The sequence below is a fragment of the Sorex araneus genome, chromosome 5 (assembly GCF_027595985.1).
Source record: "Sorex araneus isolate mSorAra2 chromosome 5, mSorAra2.pri, whole genome shotgun sequence".
Classification (NCBI taxonomy): domain Eukaryota; kingdom Metazoa; phylum Chordata; class Mammalia; order Eulipotyphla; family Soricidae; genus Sorex; species Sorex araneus.
Window position 1 is genome coordinate 42,486,351 of NC_073306.1, and position 26,206 is coordinate 42,512,556.

The following is a 26,206-nucleotide window of genomic DNA, read 5'->3' on the forward strand; positions in this document are numbered from 1 at the left end:
CTCCCCCCCCTCACCCCACTGAGTCTAAAGCTCCCCTAGTGGTGGAGGAGCTTGTGCCTTGCAATGAAGCGGCAGAGTGTGTAAAATCCCAGCATGTGCCACACCGGAGAGCAAACATTTCAGTTCTGCTATTCGCTATAATTGGGAGGCGGGTCTGGCCACTTCTCCAAGGCAGTGAGAATTTGGTGGGAGGAGCATTAGCCATCCCTGGAGGTAGCCAACGTGCCAGAAGCTCGGGATGAGCAGGGACCAGGAGGGATGGTGGATCCAGGGCCCCCAGCAAGTAGCTGATGTGGTTCCTCTGGATCTCGTGAAAGGATCAGCAAAGGACAGGGGTGAGGTGGGAGAGCAGAGCACAGCAGACTCCAAGGCCACTTGAAGGTCTGCACAGTGAGCAGGCAGTGGGGGAGCGGGGGGTAGGGTGGCAACAGTGACCACCTGAAGCAGGAAGGGAACCACGAGGATCCATGAGGGGCTGGTGCCCACAAATCAAGCTTCTATATTACAAGGGAAAGATTCTCAGGTTGGGTCAAGGGAAAAAGAAATGCTGGAAATGGAAAATGAAAATACAAAAAAAAGAGGGATGGGGTGGGGGGACTGTAATTCAGTAGCAACTCACTTTGAATATGAGTTAGAGGCTAGGGGTAGATCACAATCAATCAATCACAATATCCCGTTAATCACCGATTTCTAGGGTGGGCTCAGTAACATCTCATTTCGTCCTTTCCCTGAGATCTTAGAAGTCTATCTCGACTCAGCCCTCCTAACGATGTTGCACTGGGGGCTCTCCGGGGTCAGGGGAATGAGATCCAGCTTGTTACTGGATTTTGCATATGAATACACCATGGGAAGCTTGCAAGGCTGTCCCATGTGGGCAGGAAACTCTCAGAAGATTGTCAGTTTCTCCTAGAGGGAGAAGTAGGCTAAAGATATCGCTTCTGAGAGCTTGCTTTTAAGTCTCTCTCTGGATGTTGGCCGTTGATGGGATTACACACACCTGGGTTCCTCTGCCGGTACCTTCATGCATGAGGCCTGTCTGAACGTGTGGAGAGGAGCCTCCAGGATGGCTGTAGGTAGGTTCCGGTGGTCTTCGGCCACCAGGAGCTCTGCTCAGGGTGGGGAGGGAAGCTGGAGCCCATCCCCTCCAAGGGCCCCTGGAGAAGACAGCCTGGTGTGCGGGCAAGAGACTCTATTTATTTATTAAAAAATAAAATATAAATAAATAAATAAAAGTTAAGGGCTAGAGCGATAGCACAGCGGGGAGGGCATTGAGTTCGATTCCCAACATCCTATATGGTCCCCCGAGCACCACCAGGAGTAATTCCTGAGTGCAGAGCCAGGAGTAACCCCTGAGCATCACCGGGTGTGACCCAAAAGAAAAAAATAAATAAATGAAGATTAAGATTTGGGTGCAAGGAGGGGGTGCAAGGCCGGTGTCTTAGCCTGGGGCTATCTCTTCTGACAGTCACAAACCCTTCAGGTCCTGTCTCTCTGGAAGGGGGTAGATATATATAAAACAAAAGTTAAAAGTTTGTACAAAATAAAAATAAATGCATAAATAAAAAGAAGCATGATTATAATTTTTGCCTTCAGTTTTACCATTTTTTAAATTAAAATTCAAGGTTAAAAAGAATTAAAGAGATGGAGGGAATTTTTTCAGTGAATAAAATGCACCATCCACAATTGTGCCAACAGTAGTGAATCTTTATGCACCAAATAACCTTTCCAGAAAACATAAAGCAAAATCTGTCAGAAATACAAGAAGAAGCTGACAATTATAGGAGTGTTTAACACATGTCTTAGTCAAGTGAAAATAAATAAATAGGACCCCAAAAAATTGCAGTTTGTTCTACAGATTGATCTTTCCCTACGTGTCTTGGCTGATTTCCTTATAATGTGACTCCCAGCAAGGTTGCCATGAGGGCGACGTCTCGGCGACTTCACCAACCGGCCAGCTGAGGCCGTGCAGGGTCCCGAGTCAGCTGCCACAGAAGCGGGATCTGAACTGAGGACCCACATTCCACAGCCGTGGCTGCTTTCCACGGGGCCCATCCATGAGCCTTTTATCTTGTGAAAACATTTTCTCCACGAATGACAAGGACACAGCTGCCTCTCCCTGTAGTGCTGGTGCCTTGGGGACTGACTCTGGCTAAGGACAACTGTCACAGAGCCTTTCTTCTCAGGGGCTGCGGCCCAGACAACAGCTGGTGCAAGGGCACGATGCAGAGAGACAGAAGCTTCAGGGCAGTAGGCTGAGCCCCAGATCTGGTCCTGCCCCAACTCCCTCCTGAAACTCCCACCAAGCAGCTTTTTCAGTGACCCAAAGCCCAGGCTTACTCTCTCACTTAGGAGAAAAATGCCAAAAGCATCTTCAAAAAAAAAAAAATACCAGCTGAGTCCCAGGAAGAAGGGCCCAGAATTTTGCTCTCAACACCAATGCTTGCTTTGGACTCTGATCTGTCGTCCCTGTTTCTGCTCTTTGGCTAATGCAGTGCTTTAATTATTATTTTCTGCTCTTATATTCATGGTGTAATTGTTGGTTTGTAGCTCCATGGCTCAGAGGGGGGCATTTGAACAAAAAACAAATACTATTTCCTTTTTGCTGTTTCCAGTGTCGTGGAGAATCCATGTCAGCTCTGCCTCCCGTTCTGCCCTCAGTGGACACGCCTGGTCTCTGGGCCCCCCCCCCACACACACACACCTGTTCTTCTCCCTATGGACACGACCACAGTTAGGACCTAGAGTGTGTAGCAGCCACTTTGCTCCTGTGCTGATTGCTGTCACCTTGCATTTTTCTGGGGCCCAGTCAACAGTAGGTGGAGATGCCAAGGGTTCTCATGTGGCTTCTCTTTCCTGCATGCAGCAGGAGCAGAGGTAGCCTGAAAGGTCTGCTGTGATATGGTTCCTCGGCCTGAGAAGACTGAGCAGCCATGGCCCCAGGAGCAAGTTGGGCCTTGGGAAGGCACTGGGGGGGGGGGGCCCGGCACCTGCTCGGGCTACCAATGCTCTGCTCACTTTCTAGACCACCTCTCCCAGCCTCTGAGTCTCGTGAGCCTTAATGGAGGAGCCTGGACAGTGGCAGGAAGAGATACAGGAAGGAATCAGACCCAGCTGGGAGCAGCCACTCCCGGGGACCTGCTCCCAGCAGATAGGTGGATAGCGGATGGATCTTGATGGAAAGGTGTGTGGAGAGCCCAGAGCAGGGCCAGCCCCCTGGGCTTGCAGACAAAGCAGGCGGCAGCCTACTATCCCATGAAGAACCAGCTCCGAGGAGACAAGAGGGTCTCAGGACCTATCTGAGTGCCTAAGTGGCACCAGATACCAGACTGAGGACACTGAGACCCATCAAGTCCCCTCCTTTGGTGGGAAAGGGCTGCCCACGTCTCACCCCAAGCCTTGTCCCTAGTCACCCCATACCAAAAATACTGGTCCCCTTTGGATTACTGGGGCCCTCCCTGCCTTGTCTGGGCCCTAGCTGGGACATCATGCCCTCCCCTGGGACTCTCTCTGCTCCTCTAGATTCCTGGCGCTACTCCTTTCCCCAATTTCCTGTTCCCTCCTCTTTCTCGTGCACTCTACAGACCTTCCTCCCACTGCGTGTCCTCGTACTGTGCTTCACAGGCTGCCCTCTCTGTGCTAATACAAACTTACTGGACTTGTCAAACCAGAGCTTCAGCTGTCACTCGCATGTGCCCTGTGCTCAAGCCTTCTTCATTCCTTACTGAAGTACTTAACACCCCACATCTGGGAGCATCAGCTTGTGTGGTCCGCTCTGGATGTTCAGGTCTGACAGCCTCTCTGCCTCTAGCCCCATCCGCCTCTTGATTGTGTGAATCAGTACCCCAGTGCGCTTGGAGAACCAGTGGGACTGAGCTTGCAAAGGCTGAGACCACAGGCACAGTTCCTCCAGGCCTCCTGGTATAGACTGGGCAGCTGTCACCCAGGGCTGTGCCCTGAGGCCCATGTCCAGTACTGAGAGAGCACCAAAGATAGGTGGTAAGATCCAGGGGACCATCGTTGCATCAGTAAAGAAAGGTTCAAAAAATATTTGTTTCAGGGCTGGAGCAATAGTATAAGGGTACTTGCCTTGCATGCTTCTGACCCAGGATTGATCCCCAGCATTTCATATGGTCCCCCAGCCCACCAGAAGTAATCCCTGAGCACTACCAGGTATGGCCTAATTATTTTTTTTAAATAAAAAAATAAAATCTTTGTTCCCAAGTGGCACTCCCTTGGCCAGGACCATGGAGGAACATGGGACACATGGCCAAATGATGGATGTCCCTTAAAGCTGACGAACTTTCCTTCATTCTTCAGTTTTGCCATACCACAGCCATCGTGAGCTCAGTGGAGGTCAAACCTAGGGCTGGGCAGGCAACAATGAAGGAGGCACAGAGTAATGAGACAAAAAAGCCAATGGATGACTAAGACGGGAGCATAGAGAGGGAGCAGCTGGACCCATGGGAAAGAAGTAAAGCACATGGCAAAATTGCCCTCTGGGTATGCTGTATTGACCAGCATATTCTGGACAGGTGATAAAGTCTTTCACTGGGGCTGCTGTCACTGAGTGGCCTCAAACCACAGAAGTGCATTTCCTCATAGCTCTAGTGCCTGGAGCCGGGAAGGAGCCAGGCTCGTCAGTGGAGCTGCGGGAAGAGTTGTTCACAGCTGTCCCCTAGCTTCCGTCAGTCAACAGTCCTGGTTTCCTTGGTTGGTGGACATGGCACTTTAGTTTCTGCCTCTCTCTTCACGTGCTCTTCTTCCTGGGCCCCCTGAGTATCTCTGCTTCCCCATCTTTCTCACTGTCTCATAGAAAACTGTTCTTCCGGAGATCCAGAGTCCATCCTGATCCAACCGACTTCACACTTCATTACATCTGCAAAAACCCTGTATCCAAATTACATCAGACTCACTGGTACCAGGGGTCGAACTGGAGCATGTCCTGGTGTGGGAGACACTTATTTAACTCATGGCAGATAGCGTGAGAACATGGTTAGGGGTTAGAATCTTCCCAGCAAAGGGAAGTTCAGAACCAGCAAATAAGAAGAAAGAGGGGAGGGTGGGAAGAAGGGGAGAAGGCAAATGGTGGCGGTTGATGAAGGACTTGCACAAACCCCCAGAAGTCTCTTCTGGAAGGGAAGTCCCGGCCGACTCTCGTGGAAGGTGTGGGCTGGAAGGACAGACGAAGATTGTATCCAGAAAGGCTGGTGATACTTCCTGTCTCTCTGCCATTACCTCTCTTTCAATATCCCCCCTCTCTCCTTTTCTTGAGTTTTACTTTTCTTTCTTCAAAACTGCCTCAGAGACCCTATTTCTACTTGTTCTGCTGGACTCTCTTGGCGAGAAGTAGAGGATGTGAAAGGAAAGTCTTGGGTATGGATAATGTGATTAGAAGAATGGCTCTCCCCACCCCTGGCCCCCAGCCCAGGCCCTGCGTTGTTGGGGAACATGTTTTCCCCAACGTGGCCAGGCGTGTTTTGTACTGGGTCTGGGCAGACATGGGGCAAAGGATGACGGGCACGTAGAGAAACCACTCTGGTAGACAGCTGGTGACCATTCAGTTTATTGCCAAATACACATATTTTATAGAGGGTCTCAGCTTAAGAGGATGGTCCAATCACATAAAGTTTAGCATTACTGACCTATCACCTTTCCAGCTCTAGAACTAGATGCTGCAATTAGGAATAGGACTCGCTAAGCATAGGTGACAATTCTTGGGGGCTTGTGTAGGACTCAAGCCAGATACCTGGTGCTTGTAAAATGCTCCCAGACACTCCCTACTGGGTCGTTATCCAGATAAGACAGGTCTTATCTGCTCTGCAGGGACAGACCTTATCTGCTCTGGTGCCTGTTGCCATGCTCCACACTCTGTGAACCCCAGGTGTGGCCTGATATTCTCCCCTACCCCCACCCATCAACAGGCAGTGGGGCAATAGCATCTCAATGGTCTGACTGCAGTGAGGATAACAGACAATATATATATAGAAAGTGCTTGGTGCATATTTTCCTGTAAGTGTTCAGTTCACTTCCTCCTTCAGTTATTTCTACAGTGCCTTATTTATTCCACATCTTTGTATCCATCACAGCTAATTTTTGTGTGTCTGTTTCAGTAAAACACACCAGCCTCTGGGGAAGAGGACACCCCTTCCACAGCTTTGGGTGTCTCACTTCCTCTGTGTCTCCCCGCAGCCCCAGACCTGGCCTGTGTGTACCTGTGTGCCCAAAGAAACCCACGTACAGAGAGCAAGGCCTCTGCCTAGCCCCCCTCCTTCACTCTCCTCCGGGGGCCGTGCGGGGGTGGGCTTCTTCCACTGTTTTCAGTATTTCAAAAGCCAAACGGAGGCTGCCTGGCTTTCATGTGCAGGGAGCTGCTCCGGCAAAGCCAAGTGTCTGATTCAGCCCAGACTGATCCCCGTGGAACACAACCTGGAATTAACATTTTAGAGACGGATTTCTCTAAGGCAAGAAAAGACTTTCCCTAAAAGTCTAAATAAAGGTGCTCATCTTGGCAAAGCAAGTCTTTGCAGACTGTTCACCCAGGAGCCCAGGGGCTGGCCAGACCCTGCAGCTGCCCCTCAGCTAGTGCCCCTGCATCCTGTTCTGCCCTGATCTAGCCTCAAGTGGGCATCAGAACTCATCTGAAGATGCAAATAGGACCCTGTCGGACCATGGCTTAAAAATCTATGCAGAATTTTTCCCTTATCTCATAAAAGATGGCTGAATTCCTCCCCCGCCAGCACACAGGGCCCTTGCCTGGCTGTTCTTCTGCCTGTTTCATGGCCAAGGGACACCCACGGTCTTTCCACTGCTCTGAGGAGGCTCCAGGCCACCTCCCCATTGGGGGCCTTTCAGCACTCTGCCCTGTAGGCACAGAAAGTTTCCCCTTCCTCCTTCCCTGCCCTAAGCTTGTTCCTCTGTTGTGTCTGTGGGATCAGGTCAACGTTCTCTCTGTAGAGAGGCTTCCCCACGTTAAAGAAGTGCCTTCCATTCCTCCAGCTTCACCTGCTGCCTGTGTCTTCACCTTTGCCACAGCTGATCCTTTAAAGGTCTTAAGGGGGATGCAAGATCATTGTCCATCTCCACCAGAGGTGGAGGAAATGATGCCCTGTGCTTCATCCTCACCGTCAGCTCCCCGAAACCAGCCCAGAGGAGGTATTTAAATAAATGAAGACAGTGTGAGGTCTGAGACTGCAGTTTCTATGCTTCCAGTTGTCAAGGTGCATTATTCTGCATGCAAAGGCCTCAGCTACTTCCTCCACCTGCTTCTTTTGACCCCATCAATGCTAAGCCTTTGACTGGCTGATTATCAGATCAGCTGAACTGAGCACAATGAACTGGCGGTTTAAATTCATGGTCTGGAGTAACAACCCTTTCACCTTGCACGCGATTCCATGTAAACTATTGATTCCTGCCAGGGTCTCTTGCGCATGCCCAGCTCCAGGCCACAGCCTCCTTCTCCTGCAGGTGTGTGCATTGTCGGGGGACAGAGAGGCAGTGTGAAAGTCTGACCTGGTTTCTAATGACATAATGTGATTTGGGCTCATTCTCACCAGCCCTTGACCTTGAGCATGTCACTTAAACTCTCTGAACGTCAGGATTCTAGATTTTAAAGACAGCATGGCACACTCCTGACGAAGTAGAGATGCTTGTGAGGACCCACGGGGGTCCCGTGAAAGTGGCACGTGCTCTGTGGCTGCTGTAGGATCATGTTTGCTTTCTTCTTAGGCTCCAGATTCTCTCTTGGCCCAATTCCCTGCCTGGCTGCTTCTCCAGGGATTTTATTCACGTATTCATCTATTCACTCATTAATTTATTCCATCCTCCCTGGAGGGGCTTCAGCCCCATTGGTCTCTAATTAGAAGAGGATCAAGCCCAAACTCCTCCAGCAAATCCTGAGGCCCTTTATCTTCCATCTCTCCATCTATAAAGGTCCCCTTTCTTCCCCACCCTGCCACCTCCCTCTGCCTCTGAGTCTCATTTTCTGTTATTAAATCAAAATATAAGAAACCAACCACGCTCCTTTTCTTGCCACCCAGACATCGAGTCGCATTTCCTCCTGGCTTTGCTGACAAGGGCAGCTCACATGGACTTTTATTTCACGGGATCCCAGAGCCATCTGGCTGCATATCTCTACTCCCCTCTGGGCCCCTCCAGGGCTGGCTCCTGCTTTCAGGGTGCTATTCGTACAGGATGCAGAATACAGGAAAAACCGCGGCAGTGGGGTGCCATGGTGACTACCCGTTTTCATGGCTTCCCCAAAGTTCCTTCTCCCCTTTCCAATCCAGCGCAGAGCCCAGCCCATCTGCATGGGAAGTGCTCTGAAGGCCACGAGAGCATGACCATGATCAACGCAAATTCCCACACAGCTGAGAGGCAGGAGCGTCCTCCCTGTGTCTGTAGAGAGGGCTTCCTAGGAAATCCTGGGGACCCCTCACAGGCTATCCGAACTGCCTAGGAACTCACATAAGCCACACACACTCACAGTCTTAGAGCTGACAGTCAGTAGGTCATTAAATTCCCCTTTTGGCAACATGAAAACAAAAATAATTCATTTAACCAGAGTCGTGACAGGAGCCAGGGAGGTGACTCTGTGGTGGAGTGTGTATCTAGCATGGATGAGGCCCTGGAGACAAAAGAATGTCACAAATAAGACAATATAAAACTGCACCAAAGTACATAAACTAAGCTCTGAGCTGTATCTGTAATGTAAGAGGTGTCAGATCAGGAAACATTCATCCACTAACGAAATGTGTGCCATTGCAATCAACCTATCTGTGGGGTTTGCCCCCCAACCCCATTGAAGAACCAAAAAGTTTTTTGAAAGGTTAAATTTGTGAAGTTAGCTAGGGAATGTGGAGGGACTGGGGGTGGGGGGCAGGAGGACAGGAAGGGAAAGTTTGAAGATCCCCATCAGAATCTCCAAAGGATGTGATGCCGTAGCTGAGTAATTACGTTCCTGACACCACAAATAGAATCCAAAGCACATCCTGGAGGAGCCCTGGGGAGGGGGCCTAAACCAGACCCCTGCCAAGGAGATGTGGCAGACCCCCAGGGCAGAGCCTGGATGCTCTGTCTACAAGTGACTTCACCCAACCCGGGTTCATGAACATCATCCCCAGAGCCAGCTACTCGTAGACACTGAGCCTGGTGAATCTGACCTGTGAATTTTCACACTCACGACAGTTATGTCCGGGGGCAGGGGATGGTGAACAAATTAATAAATGGGCATTGGTAAAGACTTTTGCTATGAGGAACTGAAAGGTGTCCTAATAAATCCAGATATGGAAACAGGTTTAGACGGCAATTGGGACCCTTGAGTTTGTCTGGAAAAATAATGAATCTATGAATCTCAAAAACAGAGATTTTGCAAGTTCTTAGAAAATTTCAAATCTTGCTTTTTGCGCATTTGGGGGAAGAAGCGTTTGCCCAAGAATAACATGTCACCTGATTTCCTTGAAGGAAAAGATTAACATGCTTGATAATGTAAAGCCAATTATTTCTATATCAGAATAGATACCACAAGCCATTTCAAGGGCACAAAGATTTCAGATACTAGGGGAAAATATTAGCAAGAAATAAGTAAAAAAGAAATCAAAATATATAGAAACATCAAAATCTTAATATATAAATCTAATTTAAAAATAACTAAACTAAGGCAGAGCAAAGATATGCTAATATAAAAAACAGCACCCAAAAATGCAAAAAAACACAAACTTACTAAATTATCTAAGCTGAAAATATCAATGAAATTTTATTTTAGTTTACAAATGGGAAAGCAATCCAGTAACATCAAATATATAATATTGAGAAAGTAGAATTTAAGGTACCACATTAATAATATTTTGTGAACATGTAAATTGGTATAATCACTAAGAGAATAATTTAGCAGCATTTATCAATTTTTTAAATAAATACCAATTCCTCACAAAATTGTTTCTACAAGCCCTCTGAAATGTGCTACCTAAAGAGAGTAGTATTCCCTAAAATCGTAAGTGAAATAGTGGAACAAAAGTCTTTCTGTAGAAGAAGGCCAGAGAGAGAAAGTACAGAAATTAAGGCACTTGCCTTGCAGGCACCTAACCCCGATTTAATCCTGGCACCACATACGGTCCCTGAGCACTGCCAGGAGTGATCCCTGAGCAAAGAGTCAGGAGTAAGCCCTGAGCAACGGTGGGCGGGGCCCCGAACTAAAACCACATCAAAAAAATTAATGAACTTGTCCAGTAAGGAAAGTTGCAGGAAACGATGGGAACCATGGTTCCATGCCGAAGGAAAATGCCTGTGAGCAGGTTGAAATCAGGTCTGGCGGGCTGGGCACCAAACCTTCTGTCATGCGGAAAGCTCTAGAGAACAGATTGGTTTGTGTGAGAGAGACTCTTTTAACATTCAGTTCATCTGTACTATATTGTTTGCCTTTTCCTGCCTTGAGCACATCGTGTGTTTAAAATTTGAAAGGATATTTTTAAAGAGGAGAGAGTGAGAAACGAATGAGAGCCTTGCACATAAAAAAGGACATCTGTAGGAAAGCTAGTGCCGCCAAGCCCAGTCGGCAGCGGTGTTCAGACTAATGCAACCATGTTGGTTCCTTCGTGACAAACGTACCCAGGAAATGTAAGACACAGACAGCGGGAGAAAGAGCAAGGGCTCCGTGGGAATTCTCTCCATTATAACTGCATCTTTCATATAAGCCCAACATGATTCAAAAATTAAAAACCCATTAGGAGAGAAAGGCTTGCAAGAGAGGCCCCTTAGCAGCTGGACCTTCCTGGTGGCAGAAGAACTTGAGTTCCACTGAGCCTCTCTGCTCTGAGAGCTGTCTGTGACCTGAAGTGCCCCCCTCCCCTCTACTCATGGCGACCCTGCCTCAATTCCTGATTCCCAGGGTGGATCAGGGTAATCTGAACCAGTTTCTGTGGTGACATATAAGCAATCCCTGTCCCCAGGGCCTCCCCCACCGTCAGTCCCCACTTCCAAGGAAGATTTGTTACAGTTGTTGAGCAACTGTAACGACTTCAAGGGTCAGTGTCCCCAGTGCCCTGCACTTCTGATAGACTCCACCTCCTGGGTACCCCCACCCCTCCCACATACAGCCCACGGCAGCCATTGGTAGCTTTTCTGTCCCTGCAGTTTTGCCTTTCCCAGAGCCTTCTAAGAAGGGAATCATACAGTATGGAGCCAATTCAGACAGACCCCTTAAACCACGGTTTTGTGGTTTGATAGCGTATCTTTTTTCAGTGCTGAAATTATTCCACCAGTGCACTGCGGCTCACCTCTCCATCATCCCCTGGGTGCTTGGAAGTTTGTTTCCAAGGCAATCAGGAGGCAAGCTTTTCTGAAGCATCTGTGTGCAGGTTTTTGTGGGGAAGTAAATAAGTTCTCACCTGCAGCCTCCTACCAAGAGGGCATAGCTTGCTCTTCCTCTGTTGCGTTGACTGCTCCTTGCCTTCACCATGATGCATTAGAATCCATTTAGTTCAACTGACAAAGAGCTTACAGGGCTTTGGGTCCTTTGGTTTCACCTGTATCTTTCATGGCAGCCAGGTCCTGCCTCCTCAGCATCCTTCTCAAATCAATGTGGACACGGATTCAGGAGGGATGGCTGTGGGCTGTGGTATAGAGGTTTGACTTTGGCCGTCTGAAACTCATCGTAACTACCAAGATGCACAAAATCTGCCTGCAGGTCATACCCGGTGGGTAGCGTGATGAGACAGAAGCAGGCTGGCAGGGACCATCAGCCTCCTCCTCCTCCTCCTCCATCCTGCAGGGCTGTTCCTGGCCAGACAGCCCACAAGGCAAAGAGCTGAACGTGTGTGACGTCTCCCTCTCCTCCCCGTCCAGGCTCCACTTCCTGGTGTTCGACACGGAGGAGGTCCACGATGTGCTGCGCATCTGGGACGGGCCGGTGGAGAGCGGGGTGCTGCTGAAGGAGCTCAGCGGCGCCGTCCTGCCCAAGGACCTGCACAGCACCTTCAACTCGGTCGTGTTGCAGTTCAGCACTGACTTCTTCACCAGCAAGCAGGGCTTTGCCATTCAGTTCTCAGGTCTGTGCTCCCCTTCTGCAGCCCTTCTCTATTTCCCTGCCATGGCACCAACTCCGTTCCTCCTGCCTCAGCTTCCCTTCTTTCCCCTGTCTTTCCACTCCTATCCATTCTGGTCAGGCTTCTTCTTTTTTTTTTTTTTTTCTTTTTGCAGGAAGGGAGCTCGCAAGTAGATCCTAAGAGCAATTCTCAGCCAACAAAGATTGGCGGCTCAGTGCAAAGTCTTAAAGATTCCATGTAGCACAGGCCCTGGGGTGCCAGGGGTTACCCAAGCCATCCCAGCAGTGCTTGGGGTGTCCAGGACTGTGCCCAGCAATGGTCAGAGAACTGTGTAGTACCAGGGACTGAACTAGGTTCAGACACATGCTATGCATGTACCCTAACCACTGTCCTATGGCTCAGCGTGTTTTCTGAGCAGCAGCTCTGTGTCTGTATATGGTGAGTTCATGCCCAGATATCTCTGCTGGGCCTAACTGGCTGCATACACCAGATTAATAGACAAATGCAAACCGCAAGTGTCTGGAGGGAGAAATAGAAACGTCTTGGTTACCTAAAGAAGATCTTCCACTATAGACTGAAGGCCACTCAATACCTCTATTGCAAACTAAAACACCCAAAAGGAGAGAGAACAGAAGTGTGGGGTGGTGGGGGATGGGGTGGGGGTGATGAGAGGGATACTAGGATCATTGGTGGGGGTGAAAGGTGAATGGGCACTGGTGGAGGGGTAGGTAAACGATCACTGTATGAGTGAGATGCAAACACAAAGCTCATAAGTTTGTAACTGTGCATCACAGTGATTCTCTAATAAAAAATTTTTTTAAAAAAAGATCTTCCAGAAAAGATAATGCCCAGCTCAGTCCCGAGGATGAAAAGGCATTATAGGAGCAAAAGCACATTTCAAGAAGTAGTCAGTCTGGAGACGGGTTGTTATGGAGTCACCTTATTGATGAGAAAGGGAGATAAGGCCCTGTAGGTAGATGCCAAGAGGAACAGGTGCTGAGGCAGGAGGGCTGGCTCTGCACATAGTAGGGGACCCTTGGTGGCTGAACACAGGGACTTGGATTGCAGGAATTGGAGGGAGGGAGGCAACTGGATCCCTTTGGGGTGTAGTCATGGAAGAACAGATCTGACACACCACCCATTCTGGTTCTTAGTTCAGTGCCAGTCTCAGAAAGCCTGGAAGCCAAACACGAGTAACCAAAATCCAATTCATGATGCACTGCCGTAAGCAGTTATGGCGAACCAGAAACCAGAGTGGCCACAAATGGGCAGTGCTCCAACATGCTGGTCCAGATGCTGGACACCTTCAACGACCAGTCCTGACACTCACACCGGGCATCAGTTCAGCGCCTCTGAAGTGCCTCCTCCATCCCCCCCTCTCCCCGCACAAGTGGCTCCACCTCGGTGGATGCTCCTGTTTGTTATACAGCAGCTGTCTTCATTACCATCTGCTTACTCCACTGTGTGTGTGTGTGTGGTTTCCATGTTGAATCCAGAGCAATTCTGCGTGGCCCCTGTGCCCCGTCTGCCTCCCCCTGCTCACCTGGTGGGTGGACCCACTGAAGCCAAATAGATCCACTGGGCACCACTGAGTCTTCACAGCAGGGACAGATTCTACTTTTTGTATCTTCCTTTCATGCATCTGTCTTCTCATGAGATAAGTGCTCAGCAGTAGGGATGGAGGGAGAGGGGGTCTCCCCAGGTGAGTCTTAGGGTTGCCAGGGCCAGAGACTCTGGTTCTTGCTAACTTTCCATGCAGTCATGTCAGCATCCAGCCCTGACTGGAAGCAAAAGCTCCTGATTAGCTTCACTGTGTTTGCTGCCTCCTTGACATCCCATGACAGAGTTCCAGGGACCTCCAAGTAAAGCCAACCCCCCTAAAGTGAGGGGCCCCTTAGAGAAATGCAGAAATCCTTTTAAACCAGGGTTCCCCTGACTACTCAATACTGCCAGAAACAGAAGTCCCTAAATCAAGCCCCATCAGGCCCATCAGAGGTGGTTTGTAAGGCTGAACCTCTGTGAACCTCTGGAATGAGAGTGTGGGCACATCTGGAAGGCAGTTGGCCACAATTCCCAGACATATTTGACCACAGGTGACTTTTTTTTTCTAGGCCATCTCAAGAGACTAGCGATTCAGGGAACAAAAACTTTGGAAATTGCTTGGATAAGCAGTTGAAGGCCCTCCCAGCAGTGAGGGGTAGAATAGTAAAGAGACAGAGCCCCCTCCAGGGAAAGGAGTGGCATGAATAATTAAACTGACATGCATTTTCTCTGGCTGTGCCCAAGCTGATGAGGAAAGGGAAAAAAAAAACAGAGCAGTAGCCCATAAGTTAGTGACAAGTTCCCCCAAGGATCTGTATTATCTGACCTCCACTGTGTCCTCAGGATTGTACTGGGACAGTCTCTGGGCATTCCTGCAGCCAGGCCTTGGCCTGGCACAACTGGTTGCTTGCTCACGCAGTGCCCAGCCTCCAGAAGCCCAACATAACCTTCAAGGGACATCTCAGACACCACCACTTCCCCAAATCCCACGGACAGTAACTCTCTGTGGCCCCCAGCCCCCCAGCCCTCACCTCCTGCTTCTCCCGCAGAGTTAATTTTAGACATCTTGCCTCATCTCAGCTGGTCACTTGCCTGCCATACCACCACATGCTCTTCCAGGATCCCGGCTGCACTGTCCCCCAGGCCTCCCTACAGCTCCGGCGTGCAGACTAGGCTCCCCCACAGCATCCCGAACAAAGGGGTCCAGTAAGACCAACAAATGTTCAGCTTTTCTCTCGCCCAGGGATTTCCTTGGGTCTGGCTGAGGCTTCATGGAGAGCGGGTGGGTAAGGCTCGGTAGCCCGGGCTCCTGGAAGGCCGAAAGAATGCGGCCCCCGTGTTCTGGACGTGACGAAGGTTCAGGAAAGGTCATCTTCCCTGTTGCTGTCATGGGTGAGCAAATACCAGGACTGCTCTAGGGAGGAGAGGATCGCTCGGCCCGTGTTAACTTTATAGTGTGTGTTTGACAGGGGATTGTACAGAAATGCCAGGGACGATTAGTGCAGCCTCGGCTTTATTAAGTAAACATGACTGTGTAACATCTAACATCCTGTCTGCGCCACGTGGATGCAGCCTGTCCCCGGGGCTTTGCCAGGCAGTTAGTTCAAAGTCAGAAGCATGAAAGAGAGAAACGGAGAACAGAAATAAGTGAGGGGAGGCCCTCAGAGAGGGGGGCTGTGCCATCCCTGCCCTCTGGCCAGCTGGCTCCCTGCTGAGCCCTCTACTATGTGTTCAGTTGTCATTATTACCAAAATCTGAAGGCCTGGGCACTTCTATCAGTGCCTATTGTAGTTGGGGGCTCTCAGCCCAGGAAAGGTTTCTTCTCTAAGGCCTTCTTGTTTGCGAGATGTCAGAGCAGAGCTGGGATCCCAAACCTCTGTGTCTGATTCCCAAATCTAGGTTCTTTGTCATTGCACTCAACTGCCTCGCATACAAATAATCCTCCTGAGGAGGGTCAGAACAGTGAGCTATTTTTCTTCTAGAAAATCATTTACATGGGCACATTGCGTTGGTTGGTAAGGCTTGAGACGAAAGCTGTCTGTTTTTTTTTTTAATTGGGAAGGAAGAAGATTGATTCTTATTTGACTTCATAAATAAATTCAGTAAGTGTCAGATGGTGGTGATTTGTTCATCTGTTTATTCATTCAACAAATATTTACTGAGCACGATTGTGTGCTGGGTACTGTTGTGGGCCCTGGGGATACAGTGAGAAGGGAAACAGCCAAGGTCTCTGTTCCTGTAATGACACACGAGCAATGTACAAGAAAGAGGCAAACAAATAAATTAGCAAGGTTCTTATAGTTGGTGCCGGGCCATGCAAAGAGCAAAGCTGGATAAAGTGAAATGGATGGAAGGATGTTGAGGAAGGCTGAGGGCAGAAGAAGGGGATTAAGGAGGACTGTGTGAGGAGATGAGCTGAGGATGGAGGCCAGGATAGAGCTGGCAGAGGAAGTGCTATTCCACGTGCTCCTGGCAAGGACAAGGGCTCCAGGAGGCCGGGTCAGGGGTGGGCAAGGACAGAGGTCACTTCCTTGGAAGATGTTGCGAGTGGGGCTCAGGCATAGTGATAGCAGGTCCTTGATGGTGCTGCTGATTAAAACTGGGTAAAAGATGGGGCTGGAGCGATAGCGTAGCGGGTAGGGCATTTGCCTTGCACGTGGCCAACCCGGGTTCGAATCCCAGCATCCCATATGGTCCCCTGAGCACCGCCAGGAGTAATTCCTGAGTGCAAAGCCAGGAGTGACCCCTGAGCATTGCCGGGTGTGACCCAAAAAGAAAAAAAAAAACCTGGGTAAAAGAAACAAAGGAAGCAGTTTTAAAATGTGTTCTGAAAAGAGGAGAGCATAAGAGAGCTGCCATTTACGTGGAGTCAGCCAGCCTGTTTTCATGAACAGCCAGAGAGCAGGTATTCAGGGCTTGGTTGGCTCTGTGATCTCTGTCACCACAGCTGGACTCTGCCATCATGTGTGTGGCCAAGGGTTGACAGCCGTCTGCAAAGCCACTGCCTGTGTTCCAGCAAAACTTGATTTATAGGAACAGGCAGGAGGGAGAGAGAACGCAATGGGCTGAGCACACGCCTTGCATGTAGGAGGCCCGGGTTTGATCTCCAGCACTGAATATTATCCCTGGAGCCCCAAGCTGGAAGTAGCCCCTGAGCACCACTAGCTGTGATTCCAAGACCAATAAGGTTAAATTAAAACGAAACAGTTTTAAAGGCAATGGGTCAGACGAAGGTAGCACTAGTTTGTTGTATATCGTCTTCGGTGTTTCTGGAAGGTACTAGGCAGTTGAACTCCAGCCTGTCCACACACCAAGACACAGTAGTGATAGCAGTGTGCACAGGTGCCCTGGGCTGGTGCTCCTTGACCTTTCCTCTGATGGTCACTAACAGTGATGGTTGAAGAGTGCAGAAGTACAGAGGCTTCCTGTTCCTAGTTAAGAACTCATGTCAAAAGGAAAAAAAAAAAAAAGAACTCATGTCGGGGCTGGAGGAATAGCATAGCAGATAGGGCGTTTGCCTTGCACACGGCCGACCCAGGTTCAATTCCCAGTATCCCATATGGTCCCCCAAGCACCTCCAGGAGTAATTCCTGAGCCCAGAACCAGGAATAACTCCTGTTCTTTGCCGGGCGTGACCCAAAAAGCAAAAAAAAAAAAAAAAAGAAGAAGAAGAAGAAGTCATGTCAATTCTATGCATTCTACTGTGGAATAAATTCATGTGCTTCATGCAAAAGTTATTGCCCCTGGGTTTTTTTTAAAAATCCTCATGCAAGTAAACACTATGACCCCAAGAACCTCCTGTCCCAGGGGCCCGTGACCATGGTCTGCAAATGGTGATGTGGGGGGTTGGAGGTTGTGGGGGGCAGTTGGGGAGGGGGAAGGTGCAGGGGTCTGTGGAGGTTACTGGGGTTGTTCCATATTTCTACCCTGGACTTTCTCTTCCACCGTTTCCTTTGATGGGTTTCTTTTGTTTGTTTTTTTGCTTTTTGGGTCACACCTGATGATGCTCAGGTGTTACTTCTGGCTCTGAACTCAGGAATTACTCCTGGAGGTGCTTGGGGGACCATATGGGATGCTGGAAATCGAACCCCAGATTGGCTGCATGCAAGGCAAACGCCCTACCCGCCGTGCTATGGCTCCAGCCCCTGATGTATTTTCTCACGCTGCATTTGTTCATTCATTCTTTTATTCCTTCTATTAATCATCCGGTGGTGTTTGCATTCAAAATACCTACTCTGCATTGTACTAAGTTTGCTACTGGACAACAAACATTTTCCAAACTCCTGAGGCCTTTTAATCTTTGGGGGCGGGGGTGGGAGTGGGGCGGGTTCCTCATCAATGCTTGGGGGCCTGTGGGCCACTCCTGCCTATACTCAGCCTGGTTGTGTGGGCCTGACACTGGGTGCTCCAGCCTAGAGAAGTCATTGTAACTCATTGCCCGCAGTGCTTGAGGTGCCAGGGCCACACCCAGTGGTGCTGGGGTGGGGTATGCAATAGAGGGGCTTGAAGTTGGGGCCTCAAGCATCCAGGCATGCATCTATCTCCTTTGATCTATCTCCCCCCACCCATCCTGGACTTTTAAGATGTTGAACACGCCCCAGCTAGTTATGTGCATTTTGATTCTACTTCCTACAAACGTCAGATCTTTCCTTTGGTTTCTTCAGTCATGGGTGGTTTTCCATGCAAGAGAGCACAAGCACCCCACTTTAGTAGCACCCTTCCACCTCAGAGCCCCTGCCCGGGAGCCAGACAGGCCCCTCTGCACAGTCTCTTCTGACTGAACATCTGGAATTTGCACTTGGTCATCTTGTCGCTCCCTCCTAGTCGCATCACACACCATCGCAGAGCGTATCGATGCCACACAGAACATGGCATTAAACCCAGCTGAACTCAATTCTGCAATCAGAGAAGGTCCATCATGCTTAGCTCATCCCACATGTGGCAAAGGGAGTGGAAGAATGAGTGATGGCCAGAGGTGGGGTAGAGGTGGTCATGGGATCAAGGACGAGCACAGATATGGTGGCACTGTGGCCACAACCGAGGATGCTGGTTGGGGGTGACAGTCACCGTGGTGGCACTGGTGAGGGAGGTATTGGTGTCAGTGAGGGCACTGAGCCGGAGCCTCACTGTCTGGCAGACGCCCAGGAAACCCCACTTCCTCTTTTGTTTTCTTCTCCCAGTGTCCACAGCCACGTCTTGCAATGACCCGGGGGTCCCACAGAACGGAAGCCGAAGTGGTGACAGTTGGGAGGCCGGTGACTCCACGGTGTTCCAGTGTGACCCTGGCTATGCGCTGCAGGGGAGCACAGAGATCAGCTGTGTGAAGATCGAGAACAGATTCTTCTGGCAGCCCAGCCCACCAACATGCATTGGTATGAAGCAGCTGCAGAGCAAACCCTGCCTCTGCGAGCTCCCCACAGACACGCACATATGCACACAGTGCACGCACCATACATACATAAATACACATACGTATGCATGCTTACGTGTCACACAGAAACACGTGTGCACAAATATGCACACAGACACATACATACTTAAATACACAGCATGCACAAGCACACACATACATAAGTACAAGCACGTGCACTCATGTACCCATACATATAAAATACATATGCATTTTATACAATATGCATGTGTAAATAGACACATGAGCACACACATGCACTCATACTCACAGTTACATGCACACACATACATACACACATGTGGCCATTACAGCTTGGGCCTCGCTAGGGGAACCTGATCTTTGAAAGTTGGGAAAAGATACCAAAGTTTTTACCCTGCTCTGCACACATGTGCACACCTACACACACTCACATAACACTCCCACACCTTTTCTACACGGAGACTCCAAAAAAGTCTCCATTCCCCAGGATGAGCTCAGATTCCATGTGTTTAACCTCTGCTCAAGCCATGGAGGTTGGTAAGGGGGTGGAGGGTCGCCTGGGCGAGTAAGGAGCAGGAGGGTCTGAAATGAATGCTCCTCACGGCAGCGCCAGGACACCTGCAAGCCCCAGGGAAAGTATCGGTCTTCTGCTTCTCACAGAATTTATTGGTTATCTGGGCTTGGGTTCTCAAGAACTAGCCTTAAACTTAAAATCTCCCCATTTGGCAGGTATGATCATGGAGACTCTGAGATTTATCCAAGTAATATGAGTATTGGGTCCTGAAGAATCCTGTGCCCTAGTTACCTGAGTCTGAGCAGTGGGACTGTGAGGGAAGGGGACAGGAGAGGAAAGGAAGTTGAGAGAAATGGCCCACTGCTCAGTGCCACATGCGTCATTCCTCAGGCAAAGTGTCAGCCACAGTGACAGAAGGGAAGCAAGCCCTGAGTCCCTGCTTTGTGACAGCCTCCTTGTGGACGTTGGTTGACTCCTCCTACCCCCCCACTGCAGGCCTAGGTCCATCACGTGTCTTTCACTCAGGCTTGACAGAGATGCTGGGTAGGCATCCAGGACTAGCCTCTGCCCCTCACACCTGCAGTCTGGGGAAGATGGGAAATCCTGTCCCTGCATGGCAGCCAGGGGTAGAACAGGTTATGTGGCTGGAGCGAAGGCAAGTACAGCCAAGCTCAAGTACATGGTGTGACTTATGGAAAAGACACACATTCGTGTTTCAGTCCCACCCCTGCCATTTGCTAACTCAATGGCCTTGAGTTACCTCATTTTCCTCATTCTGTGAAGAGAAGTATTTCCCTCGCACTTAATTCCCTCCCAAGGGGCCGGAGTGATAGCGCAGCGGGTAGGGCATTTGCCTTGTGTGTGACCAACCTGGGTTCTATCTCCGACATCCCATATGGTACCCTGAACACCACCAGCAGTAATTTCTGAGTGCAGAGCCAGGAGTAACCCCTGAGCATCGCTGAGTGTGACCCAAAAAGCCAAAAATAAATTAATTAATAAAATCCCACTCCCAAGAAATATTCAGGTCTCTCTGCCTTTGCTCTCTTGTCCTTTTCTCCTTTCCCTCCAAAACCCCATTTTTTTCAGGTACTCTTTTTCATCCCCCTGAGTGTTTTCCCCAAAAACAGAGCTGGTGATAGGAATTCTGAACATCCCGAGCGGAAGTCCGCAGAGGAGGCGCCTTCCAGACTCAGCCTTCTCTGAGGCTGTGATTTCTTCAGCTTATCTCACAGAGAGCCAGGCCTGAGACAAGTCTGTCCCAGGTGGGGAGGAGAGATCACTGTGTTATGGGCGTGAGAGCAGTAAATATGCAGCGCGCAGGGCACGGAGGTTAATTCAGCTTTCATTACCCATTCTTCTGCACTTGGCTTGGGGAAATGCTCCTCAGGCAACAAAATGAATGTCTTAGCCTCTTCTCTCAAGCAGTCTGGAAATCCCAGTGACAAGCCCCTAATTTCCAGCTCCCTTGGCAGTCTGCCCTGACTGGTCTGGCAGGCCTTGATGCCCTTCATTACCGGGAGGATGCAAGGGGAGGAAACCACTATTTATGGAGCCTTATCTCCTAGATGGGCCCTGGGCCAGACTCTTCAGCTGCATTATTGCAAATAAAATCATCCTGTGGGTTTACAGCAAGCTCTGGATTCTAATTCAGCTTCACCACAAAGCCATGTGGCCCAAGGCGTTTTGTTTAATCTCTTCAAGTCTCCTTTCCCTCCTTGTAATACGGGGGCACCGCAGCGGCTGTCTTTCTCAATGGGTTGTTTAGAGGATTAAATAAGATGCTACTGTAAGAACACTTAGAACCATGTCTGGCTCATAGTAAACACCTTCCATGCTAGGAGCCAGTACCAATCACTATTATTTTCTTCCAGCATCAGAGCAGAAGAACAAAGGGCCAGAGAAATGGGATAATATGCCCAAATACACACACAGCAAGGAAGTCACACATCCAGCAGCAGAACCAGCAGCTCCGGATGGTTCTGAAGTCATCCAGAGCTGCTGGGATTTCTTGGCAGCGGGATTCAGTATGACGGTCGTGGTCTTTTCCACAAGCCCTAAGCCCTGCTGCCCATGCCCTGCCCTGGCTGCCAGAATAATGGGCAGGTCCTTCCCTACGCTGCCTGGGCCTCTGTGGTTTGTACCAGGGTCCCACCTGGGGCCACAGGGCAGCCTTCTGCTCCTGACAGGGCACAGACCACAGACGTAGGGGAGAGGTAAGCCAGGTGTCACCTCCACCCACAGCTCCTCAGCTGCTAAGTCCGGCTAATGGCACACCCAGTCCCCACTACATACCTGCTGAGGGGATGATTCTGGGGGCCCACCTAGCTCAGTCTCCCAAAGGGCTAAAGGGGGAAAGGCGACTTCCTGCCCCTTTGTTCTCCTCACACACCCCAGTGTGGGGAGGGGACCTACATCTTATGCCCACCCAACCTTGAGTCAGATGCAGATGCAGGAATGAGTGGCTGCGCTCTGCTGGGAGAACGCCAGCACGCTGAGCGCCCCCTGGAGGCGGACCATGGAAGGACAACTGCAGGTTCAGAAACACTTCAGAACCGCCCCGGCTCATCAGAGACGAACTTGAGGGAAGAAACATCTGAGCAGATGGCAGAGAAAGGTCTAGTATGAAAGCAGCATGTGCTCCCTCAGTGACCCTCCCAGGAAGCGGGACAAGTGCCTGCCGGACGTCTCTCTCTCTCACAGGAGCTGCAGTGTGAGGCCGCCACGCGCCCTTTCTTTGCCAAGTCCAGGGGCTTAGCCTGCCCTCACTCTGGTCTAATGCTCATTACCACACACCTCTCAGGGACCTGGGCGAGGGCCACCCCTGGGGGCAGCTGTCTGCCCCTCGTCCCTGCTGACCACTCAGCGGCCAGCCTTATGGCTGAGGGCACACAGCCCAACACTCAAAGTCTGGAGTCTCAGCGGGACGCCAGCAAAGTCACTAAACCCCTCTGGGCTCTCAGTCTCCTTCTTCCAGGCCAGAAGAAGTGACCCCCGGGCTCCTTGAGCTGTTCTGAGATGCAGGCGAGAGACGGGGGCCCCTGAGTCAAGGACTCTGCCGGATGCCCGGACAGGGGCAGCCCACTGGGCGGTTGCTGGCTCTCCAGGTGGTTATTAGAACTTTTTTCCACAAAACGCCACTCACGGCTTGTCCTGTCTTCTCTTCAGCCGCGTCTGGGTTTTTACAGCCCAGCCCGAAGGGCCCTGTTGGGCTTTAACCTCGCTTTGAGTCAGTGCTGCCAAGCTCCGGGCCAGGCCGCTCGGCTCTGCGACCAGCCAGCAGCTGCTCGTATGGCGGGCTTTGGATGCACACGGTGGACCCCAACTCTGTGCCCATCTTGGAATCTGGTCACTCCCTAGACAGTGCTCCCCGCTCTGCTCCTCAGCAGGACAGGTCTGCTCCATTGCCCCGCGGTTGGCAGCTCCAGCCCCCTCTGTAGTCTGGCCATCTTGTCCCAGTCATGTCCCCACCAGAGCCTCAGGCTACCAAGCCATCAGCCGGTCTTTGACGGAAGAACCTGGTTCAGGGCCTGGGAAGTGCCCAGGAAAAGCCTTTCCCCTCCTGGCCAGCTCAGAAGGCCTGGTTTCTCCGGGAAGTAACTGCGGGCTTGTCCCTCTCCCGACAATGGAGCCCCCATGCTTCCTCCGGGAGGCCGGTTAGAGTGCCGGGAGGTACCTGTAGTCCGAGAGATGCCAAGGACGCTGTCAGTGATGGAGGCCAGTGTGCCCGGCGGGGAGTGAGGGTGGGGAGATGATTCTTTTTTTTTCCAATCTTCCCTACATCAAGCAGCCTGAGACATGGGAGAAATACCTGCTTCCCTCAGAAGCCAGATGAGAGGCCATGGGAGGAAACAGGCGCTTCTAGGGTCTTAAAAGATAAGTAACCAACTTGAATACCCAGCACTCAAACCCTATCTCCTAAATCTCTACAGCTCCCTCTCTAGCCCCTCAGAATAAAAAGTGTCTATGTTCTGGAAGGGCACTGAAGACCAGAGAGGCTAGGTAAATTCCCTAAGGTCACACAGCCAGGAAGTGGCAGCACCAGCTATTGTGTTTTTTTGCTCTCAACTAACTTCTGGAGGTGAAATTACAAGATATAAAGTTCACCACTTTTGAATTGTTGGCTCCAGAGTGTCTCCATGGGCAATGTGGGGTGATGGTCACCTCCCTGCCCCTGGGCCACCAGAGCCTGGTCCCCAGTCTGAGGCTGTCCTGCTTGTTAGTGTGTGGAGGGGTGAAAGGGCAATCTGACCCTCCTCTTCCTCTCTCCTCAGCTCCCTGTGGGGGAGACCTGATCGGGCCATCCGGAGTCATCCTGTCGCCCAACTACCCAGAGCCCTACCCTCCCGGAAAGGAGTGCGACTGGAAGGTCACCGTGTCCCCAGACTACGTCATCGCCCTGGTATTTAACATGTATGTACCTTCCCCCTGGGGGTGGGGTTGGGGAGACGGGGTCAGAGCACCGGGTCAGGGGGTTCAGACTGGGGCTCCGTGGGTAGGTGCAGGTCTGCGGTAAGCTGGCTCCATCCTGGAGGAAGGGAAGGAGGAAAACTAGAGAGAAACGAGCTTTGCAGAGCCCTTCTGGCGGTGCCTGGGGCACACACAGTATCTCATTCCTCACTTACCCTCCCCTAGGAAGGAGCTTTCATCACTGCTGTCAAACCTCTGAAAAGGTAGATTCAGAAAGGCAGACCTCCAAGCCAGAGCGGGGAGGGCATTTGCCTTGCACGTGGCTGACCCAGACTCAATCCCCAATATCCCATATGGTCAGGAGTAATTCCTGAGTGTGGAGCCAGGAGTAACCCCTGAGCAACACTGGGTGTGACCCAAAAATCAAAAAATTTTTTAAAAGGCAGACCTTGGGAGTCGGGCCCGTGCTCGGCTCCGGCCGGCCGGGTTTTCGGCCCGGGCGCCCATGCCCCTGCAGAGCCGGTGGATGTGGAACAAGCGGGAACCAGAGACAGCTTTAGGAATTGGGGTTCCAGCAAGTGCCTGCACCCATGGATGGAGACTGTGAATTAAGCCTTTGCCCCACGCCGGCTAACGGAGGAAAGAACCTTCCTTCTTGGTCTCTCTCCCCTCCGGGAGAAGGCGTGGAGTCCGACATTTTGTGGGTCCGTTGAGAAGGTACGAACTTGGTGGCGCGGAAAAAAAAAAAAAAAATGTGTGCTTTGAACTTGAAACAGCCGCAGGATACAGAGCCAGCCCTAGTCGGGCCCGTGCTCGGCTCCGGCCGGCCGGGTTTTCGGCCCGGGCGCCCATGCCCCTGCAGAGCCGGTGGATGTGGAACAAGCGGGAACCAGAGACAGCTTTAGGAATTGGGGTTCCAGCAAGTGTCTGCACCCATGTATGGAGACTGTGAATTAAGCCTTTGCCCCACGCCGGCTAACGGAGGAAAGAACCTTCCTTCTTGGTCTCTCTCCCCTCCGGGAGAAGGCGTGGAGTCCGACATTTTGTGGGTCCGTTGAGAAGGTACGAACTTGGTGGCGCGGAAAAAAAAAAAAAAAAATGTGTGCTTTGAACTTGAAACAGCCGCAGGATACAGAGCCAGCCCTAGTCGGGCCCGTGCTCGGCTCCGGCCGGCCGGGTTTTCGGCCCGGGCGCCCATGCCCCTGCAGAGCCGGTGGATGTGGAACAAGCGGGAACCAGAGACAGCTTTAGAAATTGGGGTTCCAGCAAGTGCCTGCACCCATGTATGGAGACTGTGAATTAAGCCTTTGCCCCACACCGGCTAACGGAGGAAAGAACCTTCCTTCTTGGTCTCTCTCCCCTCCGGGAGAAGGCGTGGAGTCCGACATTTTGTGGGTCCGTTGAGAAGGTACGAACTTGGTGGCGCGGAAAAAAAAAAAAAAAAAATGTGTGCTTTGAACTTGAAACAGCCGCAGGATACAGAGCCAGCCCTAGTCGGGCCCGTGCTCGGCTCCGGCCGGCCGGGTTTTCGGCCCGGGCGCCCATGCCCCTGCAGAGCCGGTGGATGTGGAACAAGCGGGAACCAGAGACAGCTTTAGGAATTGGGGTTCCAGCAAGTGTCTGCACCCATGTATGGAGACTGTGAATTAAGCCTTTGCCCCACGCCGGCTAACGGAGGAAAGAACCTTCCTTCTTGGTCTCTCTCCCCTCCGGGAGAAGGCGTGGAGTCCGACATTTTGTGGGTCCGTTGAGAAGGTACGAACTTGGTGGCGCGGAAAAAAAAAAAAAAAATGTGTGCTTTGAACTTGAAACAGCCGCAGGATACAGAGCCAGCCCTAGTCGGGCCCGTGCTCGGCTCCGGCCGGCCGGGTTTTCGGCCCGGGCGCCCATGCCCCTGCAGAGCCGGTGGATGTGGAACAAGCGGGAACCAGAGACAGCTTTAGGAATTGGGGTTCCAGCAAGTGCCTGCACCCATGTATGGAGACTGTGAATTAAGCCTTTGCCCCACGCCGGCTAACGGAGGAAAGAACCTTCCTTCTTGGTCTCTCTCCCCTCCGGGAGAAGGCGTGGTGTCCGACATTTTGTGGGTCCGTTGAGAAGGTACGAACTTGGTGGCGCGGAAAAAAAAAAAAAAAAATGTGTGCTTTGAACTTGAAACAGCCGCAGGATACAGAGCCAGCCCTAGTCGGGCCCGTGCTCGGCTCCGGCCGGCCGGGTTTTCGGCCCGGGCGCCCATGCCCCTGCAGAGCCGGTGGATGTGGAACAAGCGGGAACCAGAGACAGCTTTAGGAATTGGTTTCTGGCAGAATT

The 26,206-nt window shown here is 51.1% G+C and overlaps 1 protein-coding gene across 1 annotated transcript in view; it reads left to right on the forward strand.

Moving 5' to 3' along the window:
- The window catches only part of CSMD2 (CUB and Sushi multiple domains 2), a 608,999-nt gene that overhangs the window by 440,553 nt on the left and 142,240 nt on the right, over positions 1–26,206 (forward strand). Inside the window, exons 26-28 of the mRNA XM_055138092.1 lie at positions 11,839–12,041; positions 18,761–18,952; positions 23,761–23,899. Coding sequence (XP_054994067.1) covers positions 11,839–12,041; positions 18,761–18,952; positions 23,761–23,899 — 534 coding nt within the window. The remainder of the gene's footprint in view (positions 1–11,838; positions 12,042–18,760; positions 18,953–23,760; positions 23,900–26,206) is intronic.